Source organism: Cherax quadricarinatus, chromosome 5, assembly GCF_038502225.1.
Source record: "Cherax quadricarinatus isolate ZL_2023a chromosome 5, ASM3850222v1, whole genome shotgun sequence".
NCBI lineage: Eukaryota > Metazoa > Arthropoda > Malacostraca > Decapoda > Parastacidae > Cherax > Cherax quadricarinatus.
This window is the reverse complement of record NC_091296.1, coordinates 8,196,170-8,215,173: the sequence shown is the minus strand read 5'-3', so window position 1 is coordinate 8,215,173 and position 19,004 is coordinate 8,196,170. Positions and strand designations below refer to the sequence as shown.

The following is a 19,004-nucleotide window of genomic DNA, read 5'->3' as shown; positions in this document are numbered from 1 at the left end:
TAACCCAGCCGGAGCCGGGCGGTAGTGACATCCAAGAGTCTGCTTATTTTGTTGGATGCACCATAGACATGTGGCTCCTCCTGCATGATAGAATGATGATAGATGGACTCACTGGTGTCAATCTCCCTGAGCCTTAAGTCCATAAAATTCAGCTGAAGTTCTTTTCGTATTATTGTTCTCAAACTACTACCTGACAAGCCAAGATTGTAATCTACTCCCTCTTTGAAAGCATACAGCTTAGCCAATTTATCAGTTCTATCATGCATCTGAAGACCAATGCGAGATGGAATCCACAGCATGTGCACTCTGACTCCACTGTCCACAATCCTACCATACCTGTGTCTGGCTTCTGACACAAGCATGCCACAATTTATGCTTAATGAGTTGAGAGCATTTATGGATGACAGAGAATCAGTTACAATTAAACTGTCAATCTTTGATACATAGATGCATTTCAGTGCAAGGAGTATGGCAAACAGTTCTGTCTGAAGGGTAGAGGCCCAATTATTGATGCGTGCTCCAATTTCTTTAAGAGAGCCATCACTCTGTACGACAACAGCAGCACTACCAGCTGCACCAGTGGATTGGTGAACAGAACCATCAACGTAAATAATTTGCGAGAGTGTGTGCTGTGTGACTAAGTTATCAATACAGCTTAAGGCCTCATGTTTGGCTTCAAGGCGAAGTTTTGGTTGTGATTTAAGAAGTAGTTTGGGGGGAAATGGAGGAATGGTAGTTTGGAATGGGGTAATATTCCATGGAGCGGAGAAGTGCCGCTGTTGCCTTACTTGACATAGATCATGTATCTGATTCATGCGGAGGTCGGTTCCAGTCTTTTCGATCCATCTGGAGGAGTGTTCACCAGTGCTGAGGAAAGTTTGGAGGGCTTCTGTGCAGGGGTTTGAATGAGCTTGCCTGAGCATATTAACCCCAATTAGGATATTTCTTTCAGTAACACGATCTCTGATGCTTGGAATATCAAGTTCTTTTTGCATATTTAAAATTTTGGCAGTACGAGGGCATCCTAGGATGATCCTCATTGCTTCGTTCTGCAGTTTTTCCAGCCCTCCAAGCTTCCAGTCAGACACAAGAGCAAGTAGTGGCGCAGCATAATCAACCAATGATCTAATATAAGCAAGATACATCATTTTCACAATTTTAACATTAGCACCATACCTGGGGTGAAGCCCTGCCACAACTCTAAGTGCTCTTAGTCGTTCTTTGTATTGGCGACAAAGTCTTGTTACAACAGGTCCAAGTAGTGGAACCTCAAAGCCTAGATACCTGTATCTGCTTACATATTCTAGAAGAGACCCATCATGCAATTGGATCTGACGAACTGTGCCTCTCTGTCGAGGAGGACGCCTATTGAGTATCTTTGTTTTATCAGTAGAGATTATCAACCCCAGGTCCTGACACGAGGCTAGTACATGATTAAGAATGTTTTGGGTGTTGGAGAATCCGGTGGTGTGAATCATTATATCATCAGCAAAACTAATCACATAATTATGGGGCTGACTAGGCATAGCATTAAGTAATGCATTAATTAGAATATTGAACAGTGTGGGACTGAGCACACCTCCCTGTGGGGTTCCTAATTCAAAGTCTTTAGTTACACTTCTATGTCCCTGGAACAACACAGACGATTTTCTGTTGGACAGGTAGCCTTTAATCCAGCGGAGAAGCCATCCTCCAACATCCATTCTGGCAAGTTCACTAATTATTACATGTCGGTTGGCTACATCGAAAGCGGATTTAAGGTCAAGGAAGGTAGTGTAGGAACTGTCAGTGTGCAGGGTGAGAAAGGTGGCTATGCAATGATGCACGCTCCTTCCATGCATGAAACCATGTAGCTTACTAGCTGCTTGTGTAAAACATTTGAGAGAATGATTCTTAATCGTCTCATGTACAGAATCAAACAATTTTTGTCTCCCCGGTTAGGCTTGGTTGCAAGTACTTTTGGCAGTTTGGGAGACACACAGATGATGATCAAACTAAATGCATATTATGTGATCAGGCATATGGTCACTGTCTTGAACACTATGTGCTTAATTGTCCACTTATTGAGGAATAGAGAGAGAGCACAATAACCTATGTGACATGTCAAGATATCTTATTAATGAAAACAAGATACCAGATATACTAAGCAAATTTCCTAAATTTGCTTGTAACAGATAAGTGAACTGTAGCTCTGTAGATATAAACCCATATATACACCTGTTAACCCTTTTGGGGCCTAGTTCGTAGGCCTTTTGTGTGTCCATATACTCTTGCGCTACCGCTACCGTCCACAAGATGGATATGGGGTGCACAATAAACTAGCCACTTCGGTGGCAGAATCTAAATCTTTTGTTATTTCTCACATTATCAGGAAACTGTAAAAAAAATAACAGAACAGCTGATATTGTGAGAAATTACGAAAGTGCCTGGAATTTCACTTATTTTTCCACAGTGGTTGTTTTGCATATTGTGATATCACCTGTTTACTGTGATCTTACTGCATATATTACTATACATTTGATAACTATACTTATGTGTAGATGTACCTAAGTAAACTTATTTAGCTCTGAGTGTATTGTTGCTGAGGGCGTCATCTCAATTCCCCACGTGTGAGCGGCTCACTGCGCATCCTGACGCACCATATAGCCTGGTGTTACGCAACTCTGCGTAATGACAATGATCTCGTGGTTGCATCCTGACCTTGAAACTTACGCCACACCCACACGCATGATGATCTTCATAAACCAAACACCTTAACCTTTATACAACTGCTGTGTTTGTTTTTAATTTAATGCACTTCAAAGCGAGAGAGAAGGGGAAGAATGTGAGAAAAAAGAGGAAAGAGGAAGAGAGAAAAAAAGAGGAAAGAAGAGAGGAAAAATAAGGAAAGGAAAAAAAGACGAAAGATGAAGAGAGGAAAAATAAGGAAAGGAAAAAAGAGTAAGAGAGGAAAACCGGGAAGAGAGAAGAGATAGAGAAAAAAGAAATTGCAAAAGAGGGAGAGAGAAACAAAGTAGTGAGAGAGATACAAGGGGATGAGAGAAACAAGGCAATAACAGAAATGAGAAATTTGAAGGAGATAAAAGACGAGATAGTGAAACTAGAGAATGAGAGAGGGGGAAGAGAGAGAAAAAGGGGAAATGGGGTGGAGGAGGAGGTCATCAGTTGAGAAGGCACAAGATCACTACGTCCTTAACACTACACGGCGCGCATAACGGAGATAAAACACCTCAATTACTGGGAGCGCTGGAGGTTCCTAAACCTGTATTCCCTGGAACGCAGGAGGGAGAGATACATGATTATATACACCTGGAAAATCCTAGAGGGACTAGTACCGAACTTGCACACGAAAATCACTCACTACGAAAGCAAAAGACTTGGCAGACGATGCAACATCCCCCCAATGAAAAGCAGGGGTGTCACTAGCACGTTAAGAGACCATACAATAAGTGTCAGGGGCCCGAGACTGTTCAACTGCCTCCCAGTACACATAAGGGGGATTACCAACAGACCCCTGGCAGTCTTCAAGCTGGCACTGGACAAGCACCTAAAGTCAGTTCCTGATCAGCCGGGCTGTGGCTCGTACGTTGGTTTGCGTGCAGCCAGCAGCAACAGCCTGGTTGATCAGGGGCTGATCCACCAGGAGGCCTGGTCACAGACCGGGCCACGGGGGCGTTGACCCCCGAAACTCTCTCCAGGTAAACTCCAGGTAAACACCACATGATGGTAGTCTCCTCTCAGCCAATTGTCTTCTCTGAAGCTACTTCAATCTTTTCGTAAGCTATCTTGTTTAGAATTGGTCTCCCAAACTCACAGCGGGGCTATGGTTCATATGTCGGTTTGCATACAGCTGGCAGTAACAGGCTGGTTGATCAGGCCCTGATCCACCATGAGGCTGGGTCATGTACCAGGCCGCGGGGGCGTAGACCCCCGGAACACCCTCCAGGTATACCTGCAGAGGGTTTCGGGGGTCAACGCCCCTGCGGCCCAGTCTGTGTCCAGGCCTCATGGTAGATCAGGGCCTGATCAACCAGGCTGTTACTGTTGGTCGCATGCAACCCAATGTATGAACCACAGCCCGGCTGGTCAGGCACTGACTAAGTGCCTGTCCAGCGCCTTCTTGAAGACAGTCAGGGGTCTATTGGTAATCCCCTTATGTATGTGGGGAGGCAGTTGAACAGTCTTGGGCCCCCTCACATTTATTGTGTTGTCTCTTATCGTGTTGGTGGCAGATGTTGCATCGTCTGGCGAGTCTTTTGCTTTCATAGGGAGTGAGTTTCGTGTGCAAGTTTGGTACTAATCCCTCTAAGATTTTCCAAGTGTATATGTGTAATCATGTATTTCTCCCACCTGCGTTCTAGGGCGCAAAGGTGTTTTATCACAGTTTTGTGTACCGTGAAGGTTCTTTGTACATTTTCTAGGTCAGCAATTTCACCTGCCTTGAAAGGTGTTAGTGTGCAGCAATATTCCAGCCTAGATAGAACAAGCGACCTGAAGAGTGTCATCATGGGCTTGGTTTTCCCTTGTTTTGAAGGTTCTCATTATCCATCCTGTCATTTTCCTAGCAGATGCGATTGATACAATGTTGTAGTCTTTGAAGGTGAGATCCTCTGACATTATCCCTCCCAGGTCTTTTACATTAGTTTTTTGTTCTATTGTGTGGATGGAATTTGTTTTATACTCCGATATAGTTTTGATTTCCTCACGTTTTCCATACCAGAGTAATTTAAATTTCTCATCATTAAACTTCATAGTTTTCTGCGGCCCATTTAAAGATTTAGTTGATGTCCGCCTGGAGTCTCGCAGTGTCTTCAATGGAGGACACTGTCATGCAAATTCGGGTGTCATCTGCAAAGGAAGACACTGTACTGTCGCCTACATCCCTGTCTATGTCAGATATGAGGATGAGGAACAGGATGGGAGAAAGTACAGAGCTTTTCACCATAGCCACCTCAGAATTTACTCTGTTTACTATACTCTGTGTTCTATTTGTTAGGAAATTATAGATCCATCTACCAACTTTTCCAGTTATTCCTTAATCACGCATTTTGTCACATCTGTCAAAGGCTTTTGCAAAGTCTGTGTATACTACATCTGCGTTTTGTTTTTCTTCTAGAGCATCCAGGACCTTGTCGTAGTGATCCAGTAGTTGGGACAGGCAGGAGCAACCTGCTCTAAACCCATGTTGCCCTGGGTTGTGTAACTGATGGGTATCTAGATGGGTGGCGATCAGTTCTGCAACCTTACATACTTGTCATGAAAATTTTTTTCCACATTCTAATCAGTCTTTTTGCCTGCAAAGACTGCTCCATGATTAATGACAGACAGAAGATCAAGTCTCCAATACTTGGTGCAGGATAACTCAACACTTTGGTGCAGGATAACTCAACACTTTGGTGCAGGATAACTCAACATGTTGGTACAGGATAACTCAACACTGGTTTAGCACTTAATAGAATAGAAAAATGCACTCTCTTAAATTTCCTCCTTATATGAGGTTTCTTGGCATTATTATAATATTATGCATTATACACTATTAACATCTCAAGCAATTACCCTAACAAACCTCAGGTAATTACACCCATTTGAGGTGGAACCCCTACCACGGTGATAACCCCAACACACCTCAGGTGATTAGCCCATCAGGTGAATACCACTTCTGTAGGTGATTACCCCCTTCTCACCTCAGGAGAATCCCTCATCTCAAGTGATTCTTTCACCTTAGATGATTCTGCTCACTGCCCCCCCTCCCCACACCAGTGATACAGCATTTAGCTCAACAAAAATGACCCTGATCAAATCCTAGGCAAGATGAGATATAGGGGCAAGTCTTTCAACACATGCTGTCAGTGTGACCTGTAAGTAAACAGATACAGCCTTACCCAATTTTAGATACCTAGGAGTCAGTCTGCTGTTGCAAGTTTCTCAATGGAAATAAGTCACACTGGCTTTATTTTCTTGAATTATTCCATGTTACTAGCAGGATGAGTTTAACACTCTGATTAAAGGTATCACGTCTTCTTAACTTTAAACAACTAAATCTTTCATCACTAGTTATGTGATACTGATCCAGGAGAGACAGCAAAATTTCACCTAGCTTTCATTTACAGTTAGTGGGTTATGAAGTCTGCCAGTCATGGTACATACTGTGACTGCTTCTCACAATTAAAACTTCCTTATATATTTACCCCCTCCAGCAAAAACATTAAAGTACTGAACAGAATTTCCAACTGATAGCAATAAAACCAATGGTTCATTACTAATTGAATTCATGGTAAAATTGCTTTAACAGTGAAGTTTTGCAACACACTAGCAGTCTCCCACCAAGGTCGGGTGACCCCAGAAACTAAACACATTCACCAATCATTCATTTAATAACTGTCTTGCCAAACGTGTCCAGACATCACACTTCAAATGACCCTCTGAACTGTACCTGGAGTTTACCTGGAGAGGGTTTCGGGGGTCAACGCCCCCACAGCCCGGTCTGAGACCAGGCCTCATGGTGGATCAGGGTCTGATCAACCAGGCTGTTACTGCAGGCCGTACACAAGCTGACGTATGAACCACAGCCCGGTTGGTCAGGTACTGACTTTAGGTGCCTGTCCAGTGCCTTCTTGAAGACAGCCAGGGGTCTATTGGTAATCCCCCTAATGTATTCTGGGAGACAACTGAACAGTCTTGGGCCCCGGACACTTACTGTGTTGTCTCTCTCAGTGTACTCGTGGCACCCCTGCTTTTCATCGGGGGAATGTTGCATCTCTTGCCGAGTCTTTTGCTTTCATACGGAGTGATTTTCGTGTGCAGATTTGGTACCAATCCCTCCAGGATCTTCCACCTCTCCTCCAAAGAGCACATCCTGCCTCCAGGACTCAAGTCTGGTTAACTGGCTTTCCCTGAATCCCTTCATAAATGTTACCTTGCTTACACTCCAACAGCACATAAAGTCCTAAAAACCATTTGTCTCCATTTGCTCCTATCTAACACACTCATACATCCTTGCTGGAAGTCCAAGTCCCTCGCATGCAAAATCTCCTTTACCCCCTCCCTCCTTTCTTAGGCTGACCCCTACCCCGCCTTACCTGGAGTTTACCTGGAGAGAGTTCCGGGGGTCAACGCCCCCGTGGCCCGGTCTATGACCAGGCCTCCTGGTGGATCAGAGCCTGATCAACCAGGCTGTTACTGCTGGCTGCACGCAAACCAACGTACGAGCCACAGCCCGGCTGGTCAGGTACCGACTTTAGGCGCTTGTCCAGTGTCAGCTTAAAGACTGCCAGGGGTCTATTGGTAATCCCCCTTATGTATGCTGGGAGGCAGTTGAACAGTTTCGGGCCCCTGACACTTATTGTATGGTCTCTTAACGTGCTAGTGACACCCCTGCTTTTCATTGGGGGGATGTTGCATTGTCTGCCAAGTCTTTTGCTTTCGTTGTGAGTGATTTTCGTGTGCAAGTTCGGTACTAATCCCTCTAGGATTTTCCAGGTGTATATAATCATGTATCTCTCCCGCCTGCGTTCCAGGGAATACAGGTTCAGGAACTTCAAGCGCTCCCAGTAATTGAGGTGTTTTATCTCCATTATGCGCACTGTGAAGGTTCTCTGTACATTTTCTAGGTCAGCAATTTCACCTGCCTTGAAAGGTGCTGTTAGTGTGCAGCAATATTCCAGCCTAGATAGAACAAGTGACCTGAAGAGTGTCATCATGGGCTTGACATCCCTAGTTTTGAAGGTTCTCATTATCCATCCTGTCATTTTTCTAGCAGCTGCGATTGATACAATGTTATGGTCCTTGAAGGTGAGATCCTCCGACATGATCACTCCCAGGTCTTTGACGTTGGTGTTTCACTCTATTTTGTGGCCAGAATTTGTTTTGTACTCTGAAGAAGTTTTAATTTCCTCGTGTTTACGGGGGGCGTTGACCCCCGGAACTCTCTCCAGATACTCCAGATTTCTGCAGCCCACTGAAAGATTTGGTTGATGTCTGCCTGGAGCCTTGCAGTGTCTGCAATGGAAAACACTGTCATGCAGATTCGGGTGTCATCTGCAAAGGAAGACACGGTGCTGTGGCTGACATCCTTGTCTATGTCAGATATGAGGATGAGAAACAAGATGGGAGCGAGTACTGTGCCTTGTGGAACAGAGCTTTTCACCGTAGCTGCCTTGGACTTGACTCTGTTGACTACTACTCTTTGTGTTCTGTTTGTGAGGAAATTATAGATCCATCTACCAACTTTTCCTGTTATTCCTTTAGCATGCATTTTGTGTGCTATTACGCCATGGTCACACTTGTCGAAGGCTTTTGCGAAGTCTGTATATATTATATCTGCATTCTTTTTGTCTTCTAGTGCATCTAGGACCTTGTCGTAGTGATCCAATAGTTGAGACAGACAGGAGCGACCTGTTCTAAACCCTCCACTATAGATTTGTACACTCTCAAAGTCATTCTATTTCGTTCCATTCTCTCTACATGTCAAAACCATCTTAACCCCTCCTCAGCCCTCTGGATAATAGTTTAGGTAATCCCGCACCTCCTCCTAATCTCCAAACTATGGATTCTCTGCATTATATTCATACCACATAATGCACTTAGACATGACATCTCCACTGCTTCCAGCCTTCTCCTTGTTGCAACATTCACCACCCATGCCTCACACCCATACAAGAGCATTGGTATAACTATATTCTCATACATTCCACTCTTTGCTTTCATGAATAAAGTTCTTTGTCTCCACAGATTCCTCAGTGCACCACTCATCTTTTTCCCCTCATCAATTCTACGATTCACCTCATCTTTCATAGACCCATCTGTTGACACGTCCACTCCCAAATATCTAAATACACTCGCCTCTTCCATACTCTCTCCCTCCAATCTGATATTCAATCTTCCATTACCTAATTTTTTTTATCCTCATCACCTTACTCAATCCTATATTCACTTTTAATTTCCTTCTTTTACATACCCTACTAAACTCATCAACCAACCTCTGCAACTTCTCTTCAGAATCTCCCAAAAGCAGTGTCATCAGCAAAGAGCAACTGTGACAAATCCCAGGTTGTGTTAGATTCTTTATCTTTTAACCCCACACCTCTTGCCAATACCCAGGCATTCACTTTTCTTACAACTCCATCTATAAATATATTGAACAACCACAGTGACATCACACATCCTTGTCTAAGGCCTACTTTTACTGGGAAATAATCTCCCTCTCGCTTACACTATCCTTGTAAAGATCTTCACTGCTATTAATAGAGTTATAAATTATATACAACATGTTAGTCCTAATATGAACATGCCAACTTTATTTTACAGTCTGATTTTGAATGTCAAGTCTATATGAAATGAACATCCTTCTGCTCCATAATTCTTGGCACTAGTCTGCACATTTCTGGCAAGACAGGACTGAATGAATGCTGGTGAACGTATTTCGTTTTCTCTGGAATCACCTTGCCATGGTGGGAGACTGCTGTAAGGGTAATTTTTTTTTATTTTACTGTACTCCATATTTATCAGTTTTTTATCACCTCTTGCACACACAAATAAACCCAAGATCAATTTGGATGAAACTGCATCTCATTCTGGATACACTATCAAAACCTTTCTTTTATTTTTTGATGTACAATACACCGTTAGAAAAACTTTTAGTGTACATAGCACAAGCATGACCGATAAGGATGCATACAGGGACAATTCATATTTTTTTCACCGTTTCAACAAAAAATAATTGCATAAAATTCAACAAATGCACAAATAAAGTAATGGATAGAGTTGTATTGGGAATTGAAAATTATACTGTATTTTACAATAGCTGAAAAACTTGAATTTTTGGGTTGAATTTCCGTGAAAGACTATAAATAACATTCCATGTCAAAAAATAAAAAATTACTGTACAGATATACCTTTTAAATTTGAATTTTTAAGAATGAATCATTGTAGCACATTTAAAAATGCTTCTAGGTCCAGCCATAAAAATAAAAATCAGTACTCACTTATCCAGGATTTCATTCTGAAGACCTCGCAGCTTTTCAATTACAGGTTGAACACCAAGCATGAGGAACTCATAGCGAAGGTGAAGTCGAAACTCCAGAGAGTCCTCGCCAGGACCCCAGCGGATTATGGCATTAATGAAAGACATGATGGCAATCCTCAGGGATAACTCATCTGCATAGATGCCCCAAGATCGGTCAAGGTCTACGATGAGGGTCTGCGATTTAGATGGAAAACAATGCAAGCAAGAAGTTAAACATAAAAATGGAGGAACACTGTAATGGCCTATACCTGGCAGGTCCTTTTGAAATCCAACCCTTCCCACTCACATTATTTTTTTTAACTCACTGGCCATCTCCCACTGAGGCATGATGACCCAAAAACAAAGCACTTTCATCTTCATTTACACATAATCACTATCTTTGCAAAGGTGTTCAGATACGACAGTTTACATGTCGCTCCAAATAGCCAATATTATTACATATTTGTGTAAACTATTCTTTAGACATATATGTCTTTAAACTCCAAAAGTGAAGTAAACACTTGTTAATGTTACACATTAACCCACATGGAGGTGATAAAACAGAATTTACGAAAAGTATTCTATATTTCAGCCATACACTGAGGTTTGCTGAAAAGGAACTCAGTGCAAGGTCAAAATATACAGCACTCATCTTTTTTTTGTCTCTACATGGATTTATTTATACTCAAAAAGCTAATTATTTCCCAGATAATAAAGCAACAATTTTTATACATTGTCATACTAGCCAGATAAAATGTTGCCAACAATTATGAAAACAAAAAAGTAAAGTTTCAGAAAAAAGTTTTTACTAGAAAAACATTTCATTTTGTGTAGAGCATTATCAAGTCAGGATGACTTCATAATGCTTTAGACAATAAAATATTGTCCCAATAAAAATTTGTTCTGCAACTTGTGTGTCTGTATTTATACTATTAAGTGAGGAGCAAGAATACACAAGTCATAGTCACCTGAAATCTAGTTCTCTCTCCAACAAATTTCTGAAAGTGAAGCATGGCCTCCAGGACTTTCTTGTGGCCGCCAGGCAAGAGGCACACACCTCCGAGGATTTCCAAAACCATCGTCTTTGTCTTGAGGTTTTCAGTGCTCAAACTTTGTGAGATAACATTCATGCAAGTTGGATGGGCAAGTATGTGTTTCCGTCCATTCTGGAATTTTAATATTTATCATTATTTTTGTGTGTTAAGAAAACTCAGTGCATTTTCTAACCTATAAAATATCATAGAGATCAGGGTAATTACACAATGTGATACAGAATGCATAATGGTGTACCCTTGTAAGGTGTTTATCTGGAGTTTACCCAGAGAGGGTTTCAGGGGTCAACGCCCCTGTGGCCCGGTCTGAGACCAGGCCTCATGGTGGATCAGGGTCTGATCAACCAGGCTGTTAATGCTGGCTGCATGCAAGCTGACGTACGAACCACAGCCCGGTTGGTCAGGTACTGACTTTAGGTGCCTGTCCAGTGCCTTTTTGAAGATAGCCAGGGGTCTATTGGTAATCCCTCTTATGTATGCTGGGAGGCAATTCAAATTCAAATTCAAAGTTTATTCTCTATAAGGATTACAATGTTGAATTTACAGAATTTGGTTATTGTGTGGTTTACATGTAGTTAAATAATGATTACAGAGTGTACCACTAGAATGCCTAGCATGGCTAGGCATTTTGGGCAGACTTAGTTTAATTCTTTATTTTAAAATATTACAAATTATGAGGTAAGTTGGTATTATGGCTAAGTGACTAAATACTAGTTTGTGAGTTTAGCAATGTGAATGCTTTTGTTTTGGCACAGTACATAGTTTCAGTATTGGAGTATCATAGGATTCATTATTTTAAGATTGAGATTAATATTTCTGTTTATGGTCAAATGGGTGAGTGAGTGTAAGTGTGAACCACAAGGTGGTATTCGTGTAGTTAGTTGATGGGGTGTATCTGGGAGATAAGATGTTTTCTAATGGTAGTTTTGAAGGTGATGAATGTGTCTGCAGTTCTAGAGTTCTCAGGTAGGGTGTTCCAGATTTTAGGGCCTTTGACATACATTGAATTTTTGTAAAGGTTTAGTCGGACACGGGGAATGTCGTAGAGATGTTTGTGTCTGGTGTTATGCCTGTGGGTTCTGTCACAACTATCAAGAAAGCGTTTTAGGTCAAGGTTGATATTGGAGTTTAAGGTCCTGTAGATGTAGATTGCACAGTAGTAAGTATGGATGTACTGAACAGGGAGTAAGTTTAGATCTATGAAGAGTGGGGGGGTGTGTTGCCAGGGATGGGATTTAGTGATTATTCTTGCTGCAGCTTTTTGTTGGGTTAATATTGGCTTTAGGTGTGTTGCTGCAGTTGATCCCCAAGCACAAATAGCATAGGTGAGGTATGGATAAATAAGTGAGTGGTATAGTGTGAGAAGGGCATTTTGCGGCACGGAGTATCGTATCTTGGAGAGGATCCCAACCGTTTTGGATACTTTTTTGGTTATGTGTTGGATATGGGTGCTGAAATTCAGGTTGTTGTCAAGGTATAGGCCTAGGAATTTGCCCTCATTATGTCTGGTAATTAGAGTGTTGTCGATCTTAATGTTAATTTGTGCATCTCCTGCTCTGCTACCAAACATAATATAGTAGGTTTTGTCAGTGTTAAGTGTAAGTTTATTGGCTGTCATCCAAGTCGATATTTTGATCAGCTCCTCATTAACAATGGTGTTGAGGGTGGCAAGATTAGGGTGAGAGATGACATAAGTCGTGTTGTCAGCAAAGAGAATGGGTTTTAGGTGTTGGGATACGTATGGAAGATCATTGATGTATATGAGGAAGAGCAGGGGACCAAGGACACTTCCCTGCGGAACTCCAGTATCAAGTGACCGTGTTGTTGATGCTGTGTCTTTAATGGTGACATACTGATACCTATTAGTAAGGTAAGATTTGAAATAAGCAAGCGCATGGCCTCTTACACCGTAATGGTCAAGTTTGTGGAGTAGGATGTCGTAGTCTACTGTGTCAAAAGCTTTTCTTAGGTCAATAAAAATTCCTGGTGGATATTCCTTATTTTCCAATGCTGTGTAAAGCAGATCTAGCATTTTTATGATTGCATCATTAGTGCTTTTATTTTTCCTGAATCCAAATTGGTAGGGGTTGAGTATGTTTTGTGCCGTTATAAATGAATATAATCTCCTGTGCACGAGTTTCTCAAAGATTTTGGATAGCAATGGTAAGTTTGATATTGACCTATAGAAGGAATTTGGGAAATTCCCATCTAGGTAGTCCCCGGCATGGGCATTGGTATGTGGGATTTTATTGGCGAGATTAGATCCTATGGTTGAGAAGAAGTCGTTTATCTTGTTAGCTGTGTCAGTGGGATGTAGTGGTGTTTCATTAGGTTTAGTTAGGACAATATTCTTGTTTTTTTTTCAGTTTGTGGGTCCCTAGAATCTGAGAGAGTGTTTTCCAGGTCTTTTTTATATCTCCTCTAGTGTCTGTGAATCTACTGGAGTAGTATAGCTGTTTGGCTTTTTTTATTACTTTGGTGAGAAGTGATGAATAGTGTTTAAGAATATCTTTGTGTATTAAGCCCTGTCTATATTGCTTTTCATATTGGTGTTTCTTGTCAATGGATTTCAGAATGGTGCTGGTTAGCCATGGGCAACCAAGCCGTTTGTTTGTGATCTGTTTCGTTTTTATAGGACAATGTTTGTTGTATAGTCTAAGTAATTTGTTAAGAAAAATGTCTGCCCAGTCATCAATACCATTGGCCTTGGAGAATTCTGTAGGCCAGTCAACAGTCTCTAGGTCAGCTGTGAACTTCCTTATTGAGGCCTCGTCATGGAGCCTAAACGAGACTTTGTTGTATTCAAGTTGTGGTTTACTAATGTTTGTTAAGAGGAAGGTAGGGTAGTGGTCAGTAGTGCTATCTGTGATTATCCCTGATTTAAGGGGGGCTAGTATATTGGTCCATATGTGGTCTATTATGGTTGCACTTGTCTCAGTGAGACTGGTTGGTTTAGTTATTGTTGGTATGAGAAGTGTGTTGTTCATATTGTTGATGAAATCAGTTACAGGCTGATCATCTAGTAAGCCAAGGTTGATGTTGAAGTCTCCAGCTAAGAGAAGGTGGTGCTTATTCATTTGTCTGTTTGTTATTAGTGACTTTAATTTCTCACTGAAATTTGGGATGTTTGTGCGAGGTATCCGGTAAATGGCACCGATTGTTATAGGTGTCTTAAGGTTTTTTACAGTAAATTTTTACAGTAAAATTGAACAGTCTTGGGCCCCGGACACTTATTGTGTTGTCTCTCAGTGTACTCGTGGTGCCCCTGCTTTTCATCAGGGGAATGTTGCATCTCCTGCCAAGTCTTTTGCTTTCATATGGAGTGATTTTCGTGTGCAGGTTTGGTACCAATCCCTCCAGGACCTTCCAAGTGTATATTATCGTGTATCTCTCTCGCCTGCGTTCGAGGGAATACAGATCAAGGACCTTCAACCGTTCCCAGTAGTTTAGGTGCCTTATCGCACTTATGTGTGCCGTGAAAGTTCTTTGTGCACTCTCCAGGTCTGCAATATCACCAGCCTTGAAGGGGGCCATTAGTGTACAGCAGTATTCCAGCCTAGAGAGCACAAGCGATTTGAAAAGATAGCTATTATGTTAAGGTGACAGTTATTATGTTAAGGTTTTTCAGGAAACAGGACATGTGTTTTCCAATGTGGGTCTTAGTCATATGATGACCCCCAGCTGGAGCTTTTGGTCATCTGACCAACAACTATGTGAGTGGAAACATGGAAGGAAAGTGGTACAGCTTGGACCTAATCGAAAAGGCATCAGAAGACAGCCATCAGTTCCTTTGGGCCGTTGTGATTCTTAATGACAGTCACAACAAATCTTATGGAACTGGTTGCACAACTTATGCTAGTAGTGAGCAAGACCATTCTGAGTAAATTATGTCATTTATAGATTGGTTTAGTTCCCTTGTATCATCCCAACGACAGTTGAACTAATAATCATCGGATACAGGCCCCTGTGCTAAGTCTCATCTTTTTGAGTGTTTTCCAATGCTTCAAAGCACTGTAGCAGTTGCTGCTCACACATAATGCTGTAACTATTTATTTATAAAAACTCTTGGATTACATTTTGAGCTGAATTATATTTGAATCATGACAGCAAATGTCAAAAATGGCATACAATAAATGTATGGTATATAATACTAATAAGCTGATAAGTAAGACACATTTGCAATATCAGGATTTTTTATTGATTAAACAAGTATCCTATGAATATTATGTTTATTTGGTGTTGAATAATTTTAATATTACTAGTAATATTCTCATAATGTTAATTTATTAAGGATTCCATTATAAGAAAAACTCACTTTTTATTCACCTAGATAATAATAGTTATAAGACGTTAAGGAACTTCAACAACCGGTGGCCCGGTGGCCTGGTGGCTAAAGCTCCCGCTTCACACACGGAGGGCCCAGGTTCGATTCCCGGCGGGTGGAAACATTTCGACACGTTTCCTTACACCTGTTGTCCTGTTCACCTAGCAGCAAATAGGTACCTGGGTGTTAGTCAACTGGTGTGGGTCGCATTCTGGGGGACAAGATTAAAGACCCCAATGGAAATAAGTTAGACAGTCCTCGATGACGCACTGACTTTCTTGGGTTATCCTGGGTGGCTAACCCTCCGGGGTTAAAAATCCGAACGAAATCTTATCTTATCTTTTAATGAACAAAAAATTGCCAACTGAAATCAGCACATAAAAATTAACCTAACAGTGAATGTTGTGGAATTAGACATGTGTTACTGAACACCTGCTGCTAGGATGAGAGACTCACTACCTCATCTTCAACCTCATGTTTGTCAATGTGTTGTACTGATAGAGCTACTGGTTGGCAAAATGTCTACATAATAAAGATACCCAGTTGTTGCCCATGTGTTTAATTCTTCACTTTGTCAGTACAGTGGACCCCCGGTTAACGATATTTTTTCATTCCAGAAGTATGTTCAGGTGCCAGTACTGACCGCATTTGCTCCCATAAGGAATATTGTGAAGTAGATTAGTCCATTTCAGACCCCCAAACATACATGTTCAAACGCACTTACATAAATACACTTACATAATTGGTCGCATACACTTACATAATTGGTGATCGTTAAGCGGGGGTCCACTGTATTATATATGTACCAGTGATGTTATGAATGTTATACAATAATGAATTAATCCGAGTTATCAAATAAGATACCAGATGTACTAAGCAAATTCCCTAAATTTGCTGGTAACAGATAAGTGAACTATAGATATGTAGATATAAATCCATATGTATTCCTGTTAACCCTTTGGGGCCTAGTTCCTGGGCCTTTTGTGTATCCATATGCTCTTGCGCTACCGTCCACAGGATGGATATGAGGTGCACAATAAACTAGCCACTTCGGTGGTAAAATCTAATCTAAATCTAATCGAGTTATCAATTATTAATACTGGCTCATGCTTATTAAGAATTTTTGTACACTAAAGTAACTTATTTAAATAGTATTTACTGTACTTTAATAAATTTTTTAAATATCAGATAAATACTTGTCTAATGTAATACGTATGTGCTTGGTATATACTCTGATATAAGAATATTAAACACACACACACAAACTAACTTCAAATAATACAGTGGACCCCCGGTTAATGATATTTTTTCACTCCAGAAGTATGTTCAGGTGCCAGTACTGACCGAATTTGTTCCCATAAGGAATATTGTGAAGTAGATTAGTCCATTTCAGACCCCCAAACATACACTTACAAACGCACTTACATAAATACACTTACATAATTGGTCGCATTCGGAGGTGATCGTTATGCGGGGGTCCACTGTATTCAATAAACTTATTTCAATAGGTGACAATAAAACCTATAAGTAAACTATTCAATAAATTTATACAACATTAATTTATGATGGTACTTACCGAATTATTCATCAAAGCTTTGACACAGGCTATCACATGCATGTGGATGCTAGATTGGAACGTTGTGTCATCCATCTTGGTGAGGAACTGCAGTAGGGATGCCAGGCCACCAGCTTCCATAAATTCGTTAACAAAAGTGTTGCTCTGAGTGGCCAATGCTGTCTTGAGCCCCTCTGTGTACTTGAGCCAGGAGTGCTGCTGGTACTGATCTGTAGGTACTGTCAACTCAGAGTACTCGTCCAGTTTAGCGATGTACGCCTCTGGCCGCTCAATTTTCTGGAGGATAATGATGTTTTTAAAACTATGTTCATGTGTTTTGTTAAGCAAACAAGTTTTTAATTACAGTACATTTAATATGATTAACGTGCATGTCTTAAGCTTAACCACTACTTGGGCTAAATTTCCCCAATAGGTTTAGCACACAAGGGAATGCTTTAATGGTGATGAAGGGATCTTGTTCCTAAGACTTTGGAGTCACCTTCCTCTTTGGAGTTACCTTCCTTAGATACTTACATGCCAGAAGCTGAATAACCTTTATGACTCACAAAATTGTGATAACACGATTTCAAATAAACACGGAACAGTTGGTGCCTGAACCCATGGCAAGTCGCAAAACTCCAGGCCAGTATATACGTATATTGGCCTGGAGTTTCACCACTCACTTACTATGGTTCAAGCACCACCTGTTCTGTGGTTTGTTTAATCCATATGAGTTTAGAATTTCCCATGACTATAACAATAACAATACACATTAATTCCTACAATTGAGTAAACTAAATCATTCTCAATTTTTTCTATCTTATACGTAATATTTAAGATAGTGTAGATTAAGTTTGAACTGCTACAACGTTTTTCTTAAGCTTAAATTGATTACAGTGTGTGAAGGCTGTTCAATGCTTGTAATGTAAATGCTACACTAAGAAATAAGAAAATACATACAATACAGAGAAACAGGAGCAGTTGAAATAATGAGTTACCTTATTAGAGGACTTAAGAGTGTGGTAATCATAGAGAAGCTGCAGTTGCTTCTCTGGAGGGAAGTTAAGAATTCCATTTTTCTGTATGGCTGTCAGGTCCAGCTCATCCTGCCAAGAGAAATGTAAATATTCTGTATAATTGGCATATAAAGACAATATGCAGAACAATCTTTTATTGGGATAGTTTTGTTCAGGGTAGAGCTTTGTCAAGTCATACAGTACAGCACTGCATTTGGCTTACTTTTTCAATGTTTTGGTTTAAACTGTTGCTGGATTACATGGATGACATCCTTATTATTATACCAAGTAGAATCAACTTTGCAAACCCAAGAAACCTCTGCTGAAACTTCTATAAAATTTGCTATCAAAGACAGAGACAATGCACTTCCCTTTCAAGACCTCTAACTTCTTAAAACAGATAAACTGCTTGAATTTAAAGTTCTCTGCAAATCCACTAATAAAAATGAGCTTGTATATTCTTTCTCCTATAGAATAAGAAGGTACAATACCATGACTGGAACAGTACACAAATAACTAGCACACATTAGAAAAACTTGTAACACTGTTTCGATCCGACTCGAGCCTTTAATTAGTCACAGTGTATGTCTTATGACTGTAATGTACTCATAAGTTTCTCTCTCCTACGTGTTGGTTATATGTGTATCTTTCTCCTATCACAAGACAAAATGAGGATGTCCTTATTAGCTTCTTCTTGAGAGTTTTTCAAGTTTTCCACCCTAAATTTTTACAACATCTAGACATAAGGACCAGAAAATCCTATCCACTCCCAAATATGATTACTCTACAAGAAACACTACAATCTACTCAATAATGAGCAGGGGTACTAGTGCAGCAATTTATCATATCATATATAAACCATACACAGCAGTACCTCAGTACTCGAACGTTTTGCTCGTTAAAAAAAATCGCTCAGTAGTCGACCGTTTGCTCAGCACTCGACCAAACAAACATGACTTGCCAGAACTTCGCTGTAAACTATTTCGTGTTTCTTCACATTTTTTGATATTTTTTATATCATTTGTATAAATAAGTTGCCATGGGGCCTAAGAGG

The 19,004-nt window shown here is 40.7% G+C and overlaps 1 protein-coding gene across 3 annotated transcripts in view; it reads right to left on the bottom strand.

Moving 5' to 3' along the window:
* DAAM (disheveled-associated activator of morphogenesis-like protein) overlaps positions 1-19,004 on the bottom strand; it is a 368,710-nt gene that overhangs the window by 108,880 nt on the left and 240,826 nt on the right. For all 3 annotated transcript variants that reach the window (XM_070099657.1, XM_070099673.1, XM_070099665.1), the window contains exons 6-9: positions 17,933-18,040; positions 16,956-17,231; positions 10,972-11,169; positions 9,984-10,198 (exon numbers count right to left, since the gene is read on the bottom strand). In XM_070099657.1, coding sequence (XP_069955758.1) covers positions 9,984-10,198; positions 10,972-11,169; positions 16,956-17,231; positions 17,933-18,040 — 797 coding nt within the window. The remainder of the gene's footprint in view (positions 1-9,983; positions 10,199-10,971; positions 11,170-16,955; positions 17,232-17,932; positions 18,041-19,004) is intronic.